An 11,598-nucleotide genomic window follows, 5' to 3' on the forward strand; every position below is an offset into this window, starting at 1 on the left:
TTAAAAAAATCTATCAAATTTTATTTGGATTTTAAGATTCTCATGTTAGAACAGGAAAATTTTGAGTATTTCATTGAGCACAAGAATATTTTCATATGATTATGAACAATAGTAATGATCATACATTTTAGAGATCCATTTTATGTAGTGGAGGTACTGTACTCAACTATGTTACCTACACCCTATGATCAGGTATAGAGCACAATATGGTAAAGCTATGTAAGGGAATGAAGTTGCAACAAACAAGGATCCCATGAGAAAGGCTTTAAAATCAAAGTTTAATTGTGGACATCACTTTACGTGTTTATTCGTAGATCTAGATCTGGTATTTTGTTAATTCATGAAATCTAAGCTGATAAACGATCACAGATAAGCACACGTGGGGCAGTGTTTTTTATTGCTTGGGGAAAGAAGTGACATCTGGCTCGAATGGAATGCTTATTTTGTCAATTTCTCAAGAATAATTTGGTACATATTACATACAAATACTTATGTGCTAACTTCATTGGATTCCGTTCAAACTCATTTTTAGTGTTACCACAAATGAATTTGCATATATTTAAGGTGTAACTGAAGACAAAGGTTAGATGTACTGGAAGTATTAACCCTTATTAAACTGGGGGGGATGTCAATTTGATCCCCTTCCTCGACAAATTTCGTCGCGCTGCTTGCTAACTTTTTACTTTCAAGTCTTGTGCATCTTTTGAGACCAAATTTGCAACGTCCGGGTATGCGATTCCGAAATTACGCAATATTTTTAAAGGGCATGTTGGTCCCGAAATTGCTCAAAAACGTGATTACGTGCACATGTACAAAGTCAATGCACATTGTGTTTTTCAACCAAAAATCATAAATGTATGATTATTTTTGTTGGTTTAGATGGATTTATTCTATGTTAAATGTATTTATGATTGCAAAAGGGTCCCCGACAAAGTTCATGAAAAAACAATAAAAAACAAAGAAATACATAAGAATTTAAAAACAATAAGATATATAGGAAATTCATTATTTTTAAGCAATTTTTTTGAAGATTTTTGTTAGAAATGTAAAAATCTATATGTTCACCAAAAATAAGCATTCTACTAGTTATATAAATTGAGTTAAAGGCAAAAACAAAATTAGGGAAAATTTCATACACTAATTTGCATAATTAATATAAAAATACAAGCAATTAATTTTTTGAAAATCTTACTATACAGTCTTGTAGTTTAAATCCGCGGCGATCACGCAATCAAGGGTTGAGATCTGAGGGGGGTCAAATTGACCCCCCCCCCCAGTATACTTTGGTCTGGGTTCCATGACATTTGCTCCTGCGAAAATTGCTCCGATGGAAAGTCTGCACATTAAACAAAACATACAACCTAACCTAAAAAACTAAATAAACCCTGATCCTAATCTTTACATTATTCTGAACGAAAAACTCAATTACAATCCTAGCTCTAATCTTATGCCTTCTGAGATATTAAGACCGGAGCAATTGTCGTGTCACGTTGGTCTGAAATAGCCCAGTTAAGATAGGGTTAAACGTCATTCCTAATTTTTACATCACAGTAGTCTTTACCATAAGAAAACTCCTTTAGAAATGAGGATATGTTGCTAATTAACAAATTTCATTGAATTCATCAATTCATGTAGATGTAGTTATTCATCATTCATATATATACATGTAGTTTTGTACCGATCATGAAAGTTCTTCTGTGTTGGGAGAAGACATTAATTTTGCATTAAACTTCTGTTCTCTGGATTATTTACAATATATGTGACAAGCACAAGGTGCTTGCTCCAAGTCCTATTAGTTAATGTTGTGGATACCCAAGATGCCTGTATCATCACTACCATGAATTTTAAAACGTGCATTATTTGTGCTATAGAATGGATCTGCAGAATGACTGTGTGGTGGAGCGTTTGTTCAAATTTTTCCGGGTTTTCTAAGATTGCGTAACCGAAAAAGGTCACATATTCTTTCTATTATGACATCCCAGGTATATCTACAATGCTTGCTGAAATAAGCGCATCAAAAACCTTGCCATAGCCTTGTTAAGAATGCATACTTTATAGGGCATCTCAGTTCTTACGTGCTATGGAGGAAATGATGTTCCAAAAATTCACATGCTGCACTGGGAAGGTTGCGTAGAATTAAGCATGACATGTATACGCTCTCACCATCGGGTACATCCTTTAACCTTTTGTAAAAATAAATTCTTCCTTCTTTCTGTTGTCCCTTCTCTTACCACATAATTGTTTCTCTCTACATGATGTACTTTTATAATTTCAGGCAAAGTGCAAACTGAGACATCCCCCTGGAAATGAGATCTATAGGAAGAACCCCATCTCCTTCTTTGAAATCGATGGTCGGAAAAACAAGGTGAATACTATTACAGCTGTATGTTTTTTGTCTTTGTATTTATTTTTTTCTGATTTATTGTTTTTCGTTGTATTTGTTGATTGTAAATGTTTAATCTAGATATTTCACAAATAAAATAAAAACATCACACAATGTAACATGAATATATTGATTAATACTAGAAAATTGGATTTGTGGCTTTCAACAAAGGTTTTATAAATACAGCGAGGCCTAATCTCAGTTGGTCCTTCTTAGGGGAGGGAGGGGGTTTATTCCCTTGTTTTGCTACATAAGTAAGTTCTTTGTTATTGTTACTAAAACTAGTTTGTTGCTTGTACTTCATCCAGACAAAAATTAAGTAGAAAACATTGCAGCTTTTACTTAGAATTTACTTATCTACATGTGATTTTTTTTAAATTGGTTTCTTCCCAATGTTATGATACATTTTATTGCTGGATATGTACTTTACATAGTAAATGAATTTTCATTTGATTCTCACATATATCCATGCTGTTGATAGACTCTTTAAGGTCCATTTTATTTCATTCCTAATTTGTAGGTATACTCACAGAACCTATGTCTGCTAGCCAAGTTGTTCCTAGATCACAAGACACTGTACTACGACACAGATCCATTCCTCTTCTACGTCATGACAGAGTTTGACAGCAGAGGCTATCATATTGTTGGCTACTTCTCAAAGGTAACATTTAAGCAATAACCACAGAAAAAATTGAATATCGTTGCCGGGCGCTGAAAAGCTTATAATTTTTCTCAAAATATATATATATGTTTTTAATTTCAAAAGTTTAAAACTTCTGAGGGCAGCTCAGAAAAGCTGTGTTTTCGAAAATATGGCAAATGGTTGCAACCTAATATTGCCTGAAAACAGTCTCCTGTAGAGTTCTTTATTGGTAAAAGCAGTTTCCCACTTTTGTCACATCTCTCAAATAGAGCTTTTTGTGAGCAGCCCTCAAATTTTTAAAAGCCAAGCAATGATAAAATAATTATTAAGTTTCAAAGAAATTGTTCAGTGTTTTTTTCTTCTTTAAGTTTAATTTATTTTGTATTTAAGATTACATTTTTTTTTTTTTGGGGGGGGGGAATTATATATACGATGTGAAATGTAAACATTTATGAACATTTTTTGTACGTTTTTTGTTATGGATAGCTGAGTATGACATTCAGTGAAACAAAATTAAAAGTATTTGCATTGTGCAACGTGAATCTGGCTTCTGTTTTTCAAAGACTTGTTATGGTGAGAAGTGAAATACTGGATTACTAATTTGTACTTCTAAAAGTTGGCAGGTGTTTTAAAGTATTTTATTGTATCGTGGATTTACTCTGTTTCTCTATTTTTTTTGTAGGAGAAGGAATCAACAGAAGACTACAATGTAGCATGTATTCTCACTCTACCTCCATACCAAAGGAAAGGCTTTGGTAAACTACTTATTGAATTCAGTAAGTGATTTATCTATCAAAATCGAAAAATTTTTGTTGTGTGATATACATGAACATTAAACCTAATGTACTAGTTTATAGCAGCAAAAATGAATTATTATTGAATCATCAAAGTAACCAAAGATTTATTGTAGAATATTTAAGGATAGTAAGGCCCCTTGTCAGAAATCTGAGCTGCCTCTTTTGCACAGGAACCTGCATGCATTTTTTCATCACCAATCCTTGCATTTTATCATAGAAGAAATAATGGGAAATGTAGGCAGTAGGCCGAATTACAGATATTCAAACATACAAACAATTATACAAATCTACATCTAAATTACTACAACATAATTTCAAATGCATAAGAATATATATGAAAATAATAATTACATGCTTGAGGTATAATAATATCTAAGGTATTGTGAAATCAATCACCATTGTAAGGATTATATTAAATGTTTTTTTATTTAATTCATTATTATAAAGCTATAAGATTTTCATTATCATCATCAATATTAATTTTATATTACTATCATTTTTATAATTCACATTATTATTATCCAGAAATTTAAGTATTTATTAAAGTATTGCTCATTGGACAGCATTCACACTCCTCAAAAACTAAAAGGAGATGTTCTATCATAATGGTGCAATTTTCAAACGAATGTTCAAATTTACCAGCAAATGCAGTGATTACAGTGGTGGTATTTTTAAGTCATAGCAACTGACAAAATAAGACTATAATTGTGTAGAACTGCTAACGTAGTAATAAGGGTGAACATAAAAAGGTATTCAATATATTGCATATATTTAAATTCATTTTATCTGGAAGGCTTTGCAATTTTTCCAAACAACATTAGGTGACTCACACAAGAGCAATTATGAAAAGTATGTTAATGCAGCTATTATGAACATGAAAAACATAACGAGAAAGATAAAAAAATCAAAACACATGTTGGTATGAGAAATGTAATATTCTAAATACAAATTAGGATTGAGGTGCAAAAATAAACATCGAGTACATTCATTCACCTAGATTGGATCACCAGTAATCAACAACTTAACAAAAATTATGAAAATTTTCAGTTACAAAGAATTCAATAAGTCAACAAGGTAAGGGATTGCACTTTGTCAAAATCTTTGGGTCCCACATCTCAGTTGTTGCCTGACCCTACTAGTACTGTTTCTTAGGATTCTGCTGACGGTGACACGACATCTGCTCCTGCGACAATTGCTCCGGCCTTAATATCTCAGAAGGCATAGGATTAGAGTTAGGATTGTGATAGAGTTTTTGGTTCAGAATATTGTAATGATTACGATTAGGGTTTATTTAGTTTTGGACGTTAGGTTTTATGTTTTGCTTCATGTGTAGATTTTCCATCGGAGCAATTGTCGCCGGAGCAAATGTCATGGAACCTCTGCTGACATCCTTCGGTTTAGGGATCAGGTGTGAGAGTCATTCATTCTTTTCAAGTTTCTGTGCAAAAAAGACATAGGTCTCTGCTTCGATCAGCCAGAGACTTTAAGTGAAGTGATTCAAGTGCAGAGTCATATGATGTGAAACGAGGACCTATTAAGATAATTCTAACAGTTCTCTGAATTTGTTCATGCAATCTATTGTTTTGTGAGGTATTTGCTAAGTGTCACAGAATTTTTGACAAGTTGCCTGATTTGATTTATTCAGAAATTGCATGTATGTAGTCAATTTGTGTAGACACATTGAAAAAGAATAGAGGTAAATTAGTATAATGTAGGTGGATTTCTATCTTTCACCCAGTAAATCAGATCACATGTTCAGTCTGCAAAATAAAGTTCAGAACAAATTTTAAACCAGCGAGATTCGAGCATGTCTTCTACTGCTATCTGGCAGCAACTCTCCACCTGGCCATTACTGCTCTATGGCACTGTCATGAAAAGAAAAAATACCTTTGCTTTTGGTATTTAAATAGGTATATTGAAATAGTAGTCTAAAGCTTGTTGGTTCAAAAAGGGTCTTACACACAGATTAAAAGAGAGCATTTCCTTATTACAAAATTTTGATCTGCAGAATTGAAGTCAAAATCTCCAAAACTTATTTTGTTTTTGTTAGGCAAGGTTGTTTAAGACTTTTGGTAAGATTTGGGAATACTGATGTGATAAAACTCTTTTGCAAGTTTGATGTTTATTGGACATCATTGAGTTATGCAGAAAAATGAGAAATACTGAAATCAATCATTTTCAGTCCTAGGGATTTTGTTTCATAAGACTTCAAGGTTTAGCATTCTTTGTTTAATTGGATAAAAAGCTTGATGAGGAAAGATTTCGCCCTTTGTCTAAAACTCTTATTAGTTCTAAGTGAAAGTTAAGTATATTGAAGTCATCAACTCTATTGTTCCAGTACAAAGTCAAATTTAGCTAATCTAGAGATAACAGTTACTTACATGTACATCTGACAATATTCTCTTCACTGCTTCAGGCTACGTGCTGTCTCAGTTCGAAGGCAAGACAGGATCTCCAGAGAAACCCCTGTCTGATCTAGGACTACTGTCTTACAGGAGCTACTGGTCTCAGGCGATCTTAGAATGCATCCTCAAGCTACCCAAGCCTCCCGATGGTGAGAGGCCACAGATCACAATCAGGTAATTTTGATTATACTTGCTACTTCATGACTGCCTTTTTGTCAGCCATTGTGAAGAATATAGATGAAAGGTTGAATGTTAAGTGCATTAATATGTATTTTTAAATTGGTTTACAGACAACTGCTGCTATGTTACACCATGCCAAAAGTAATAATCATGTTTTATGTTATCTTCAACATCTGGATGCCTTGAAAAAAAAACTTATCATAATAACAAATGGACAATTTTCATAACAACTTTAGTATCAGCCAATCAAACTGAATGATTTCAGTAGCTTTAAACTGTCGCTAAAATGTGATCATAACAAGATTTTAAAAAGGACCCCTGATTTAAATTTCAATAAACCAAACCTTCAGTCTCTAGTTCAGGCAATGGTCCTCTGTAGGCTAAACAAGATAAAAAATGATATTTCCTTGCCTTGTCATTAATCGCAGTGACATCTGTGAGTCTACAAGCATCCGCAAAGAGGATGTGATATACACCCTGTGCAACCTGAACCTGATCAACTACTACAAGGGTCAGTACGTCATCACCCTGGCAAAGGATGTGGTAGATGCTCACCAGAAGGCAATGAGCAAGCGGAAGATCCGCATCGAGCCGAAGTGTCTGCATTGGACACCCAAGGACTGGTCCAAAAGGGGGAAGTGGTGATGACTTGATGGGAATGTCAGGACAGCCAAAAGACACTGTGAAGATGATTGTGAGTTGCTTATTTATGGGATTCTTGCACTTACCCTAATAACTTGCAGTAAACACCCTTAGAATGGTGTAAGAGGTAGAAGTGACAGTGTCGTCAACCTGCCCAAGGATGTGATTGTTGACAGCAATGAGCAAAGGGAAGAGCTGCATTGAGCGAACGTGTCTGCACCCAAAAACTGGTCCAAAAGTGGGAAATGGTGATGGCTTGAGGGGAATCTCAGGACAGCCAAGAGACATTGTGAAGATGACATATTTATAAGATTCTTGCACTTACCCTAATTACTTGCAGTAAACGCCCTTAGAATGGTGTAAGAGGTAGAAGTGACAATGTCATCAAACTGCCCAAGGATGTGATTGCTGCTCATCTGACAGCAATGAGCAAGCGGAAGATCTGCATTGAGCCAAAGTGTCTGCATTGGACACCCAAAGACTGTTCCAAAAGTGGGAAATGGTGATGGCTTGATGGGAATCTCAGGACAGCCAAGAGACATTGTGAGGATGATATATTTATAGGATTCTTGCGCTTACCCTAAGTACTTGCAGAAGACGCCCTAGTAATGATTTAAAAGGTGGGAGTGTCAATGTCATCAACCTGGCCAAGGATGTGATAGCTGCTCATCTGACAGCAATGAGCAAGTGAAGATCTGCATCGAGCCAAAGTGTCTGCACTGGACACCTAATGTCTGGTCCAAGAGGGGGAAGTGATGATTGCTTGATGGAAATCTCAGGACAGCCAAGAGACATTGTGAGGATGATATATTTATAGGATTCTTGCGCTTACCCTAAGTTCTTGCAGAAGACGCCCTAGTAATGATTTAAGAGGTGGAAGTGACAATGTCATCAACCTGGCCAAGGATGTGATAGCTGCTCATCTGACAGCAATGAGCAAGTGGAAGATCTGCATCGAGCCAAAGTGTCTGCACTGGACACCTAAGGTCTGGTCTAAGAGGGTGAAGTGGTGATTACTTGATGGAAATGTCGGGGCAGCCAAGAGACATGAATATAATAATGAGTTTCTTATTTATTGGATTCTTGTGTAAGAATCTGCACTAGACACCCAAGCAATATTTGATGGTAAAAAGAGAGGTGATCTATGTTGGGATGGCCAAGAGACATTGTGAAGATGATAGTGATGAGTTGCTTATTTATAAGATTCTTGCACTTACCTGAAGTATTTGGACACCAAAGGATTGATCTAAGGCAGGAAAGGTGTTGATGGTTAGAGGAAGGGAGGAAAGATGGAAATCACATGTTGGAACAGCCCTGTGACACTGTGACAATGGTGAGTCGCTTATTCAAAGGAGACTGGAAAGAAAATTTCTGACATGTCTCCACACAAATGAGAATATACATCCTAGATAAGTCCAGAATATTGTAAAGATGATATTTATTAGTCCAGGGGGGGACTGCTTGAAAGGATAAAAGATTGTAGTACTTGTAGTGATGAGCTTAACGGTTAGTAAGTGCGAAGAGTGAAGCAAGCTGTCAGACTCTCTTGTGGGGCAGGGGAGAGGCACACAGTAATGTTAATTGTCATTGATTTACCAAAATAACTTTTCTTTGAGAGATGAAACCATGTTTCATGTGTAATAAAGATATTTTGTTCTTAACCTCTGTATTTTTTTAGTCACATGGTCAGTTGATTTCCATCATACATGTGTACATATATTTGTCCACTTTACACAAAACATACCACATTAGCTCCCTCTCTCCCCTCCCCCTTCATGGTGGCATATGTCAGCCAAAGAAACCTATCTGCTCAGGAATCAGGAAATGGGCTTGATAAAGCTTTTCCATGGTATCACCAGGGCAAAAATTTAAATACTACTTTTGAAGTCGATGGAAGTCGACTATGGAATGTCAGCAAAGCCATGAATCGTTACTGAGATGTGATTTGCCATGTCCCTTCATAAACAAAAAAGAAGTACACTGATCGGTCAAGTCACTGAAGCATGCAGAGGCATAAGTAATCTCTAAAAAGCACTGTGGTTGGACATATACATAGACACGTATGTTCTAGATGACAAATTTGGTACATTCACTACATTGCCAATTGGTCTACACCCACTTCATCTACTTTCCATTTGGTCTCGTCCCACTTGGTCTTATCCTACTTTGTCTCCAACTGGTTCACCTAACCATTTGGTCTAATTGCCATTAAGTACAGTAACCATTTTGTCTAATTCCCTGTCAGACTACACATTTCATCTTATTTCCACTATATGAGTAGATGAACTGTTTGTGAATCAGATTTTCCTTTTGGCAACGTAAAAAATGATAAGTAGGCAAAGTTCAGATTAAACCAGCTAATAAGAATTAGCCTTTATGGTGGTAGACCAAGTGAAGCATAGACCGATTAGACCAAATTGGCTTAGCCAATGTGGCATTAGACTATCTGGGGGAAGACCAATTGGTTTTACATGTATACCAAGTGAATATAAACCATATTTTATGGCTTTGCTGATTTTCAGGGCTTGAGATTTAACTTTGATAAATCATCCCAGGGAGTATTCTGTGAAGCATCTTTGTTGTGGTTTTGATATGAATAACAGTTTGTGGTCTCTCCCCGACTCTTCCTTGTAGGAATGATACTCTTGTACTCTTCATACTTCAACTAGTGGTTATCTGTGTTATGGAGGATTCTAATGGGTAAACTGCGAATTCGTCTACTGCCAACTCATCCACTCACCACATAGTCTACTTTCATTTAGTCTAATGCCATTCCGTCCATCAACATTTCGCCTAACAACCATTTGGTCCAATCATCACTTCCAATAAATCTAATCACCATTTTGTCTATGATCATTTCGTCTCATAACCAGTTGGTCTAATATCCATTTTATTTTCATTTATTTTGCACAATGAACAATTGGTCCAATTAGACCAAGTGGTATATGGACTGAATGGCTATTGGACCAACTGGTTATTAGATGAAATTGTGAGTGGACGAATTGGAAATTAGACCATGTGGATAATGGACGAACTGATGGTAGACCAAATGAACGTAGACAAGTTGGAAATTGGATGAATTGGCATTAGACGAATCAGAAATAAACCTCCTAATGTACATTTATATGACATATACTATTGTCACTCTGTGCGTGGATGTACATTTGTAAATAGAATTGTGCATTGTTTTGACTATTTGTGTATTATATTTTGTATTTAAAAATAAAATCAATGGAGAATTTAACATGAAGATGTGTCTGAGCTTGTCAGTAGATTTTTATATATCTTGTTTTCTTGCTCTATCAGTTTAAACATTATTCTACATTTTGTTGACTAACACTGAATGTGATGCCAGATAAAACTAGACCTCTGGACCCAACAAGTGCCATTCTTTATGATATTTCTTATATTTGAAAACTCTTCAATGTGATACATGTCCTTCATAGAATGATATATTTGAATGAGATGCTTGATGGTTTGAATTGTCTAGTAAGTTGGTCAGTAGATGGGTCAGTCAGTCAGAGGATTTATGCTCAAATATCAATTTTTTGCAGTGAAGATTGCAATGGTTACAGTGTATGCATAAGGTTTAAAACAAATCAATTGATACAAGAGTTTGATGAATAACTTTGGATATATATAAAAAGATTTAGCTTGCATACATGTACATATTTATTTTCAATCAAAAAGAAGTTCAGATTGGCTGTCAGGGAACAAATTTTTTGGTGTAGCTAGGTGTCATTTTCAAGCATTGACCCAAATTTTTGCTATTTACAAATACTTTCTCATTATTTTACAATAAGGGGTATTTTAACCGTCATTTTAAAGCCATAATTGATATTCGTACCATTTTCAGGTAACAAGAAAATCATCATTCCAAGGCCAAGAATTTTAGATATGGGCTCTGATTATTTTCATTTTTGAAGTATATAAAAAGGGAGTAGTGTCTGAAAATATCAACCGTAAATTGAATCCTTAACCCTAAGAAGGGCTGATTCAGCCCCCCGCCCCTCGACATTTTTCGTGATAAATCCGCTTTGAAATTTTTTTTAACTGGTCGCTCGCTTACTTTTTACTTTCAAGTCTCGCGCAAATTATGAGACCAAAATTACGACCCCGGGTGCGCGGTTCCGAAATTACACATTTTGTAAGGGCATGCAGACCCAAAATTGCTCAGAAACGTGAATTTGTGTACAAATCCAATGCATATTATGTACAATTGTGAAACGGAAACAAATAAATCAAATCGAATCAAATCAAATACTGTTTTTAACCAAAATTCATGAATGTATCATTATTTTTCCTTTTACTGATTAAAATCAATTAATTCCATCTTGTTTATGGTTAAAATGAACTCCCTGTCAATTTAGAAAACGGTAAAATACATAAGAAAATAATGTGATGTTGACACTTGATCAGCTCCCTGTAAAAGGTCTGATTACCAAAAATTAGCATTTTAGGGGCAATGTTAATTAGAGCAAACTTTTGATTTTATGCATAAATTAGCATAATTGATCAGCAATGAGATTTTTCGCAGAATTTTATCTT

General features: G+C 35.2%; 1 protein-coding gene across 4 annotated transcripts in view; it reads left to right on the forward strand.

Moving 5' to 3' along the window:
- The window catches only part of LOC129264492 (histone acetyltransferase KAT5-like), a 21,206-nt gene extending 10,906 nt beyond the window's left edge, over positions 1-10,300 (forward strand). For 2 of the 4 annotated variants that reach the window (XR_010294203.1, XR_010294204.1), the window contains exons 7-12: positions 2,276-2,365; positions 2,904-3,044; positions 3,709-3,802; positions 6,240-6,402; positions 6,837-7,177; positions 7,924-10,300. Coding sequence is in view for 2 of the 4 variants with exons in the window: in XM_054902377.2 (XP_054758352.1) it covers positions 2,276-2,365; positions 2,904-3,044; positions 3,709-3,802; positions 6,240-6,402; positions 6,837-7,053 (705 nt within the window). In the remaining 2 variants the exon portion in view is untranslated. Of the gene's footprint in view, positions 1-2,275; positions 2,366-2,903; positions 3,045-3,708; positions 3,803-6,239; positions 6,403-6,836 lie in introns of all 4 variants that reach the window. The other 2 variants (XM_054902377.2, XM_054902378.2) reach the window with 1 other exon arrangement.
- Positions 10,301-11,598: the final 1,298 nt, after the last annotated feature.

The sequence above is a fragment of the Lytechinus pictus genome, chromosome 7, assembly GCF_037042905.1.
Source record: "Lytechinus pictus isolate F3 Inbred chromosome 7, Lp3.0, whole genome shotgun sequence".
NCBI lineage: Eukaryota > Metazoa > Echinodermata > Echinoidea > Temnopleuroida > Toxopneustidae > Lytechinus > Lytechinus pictus.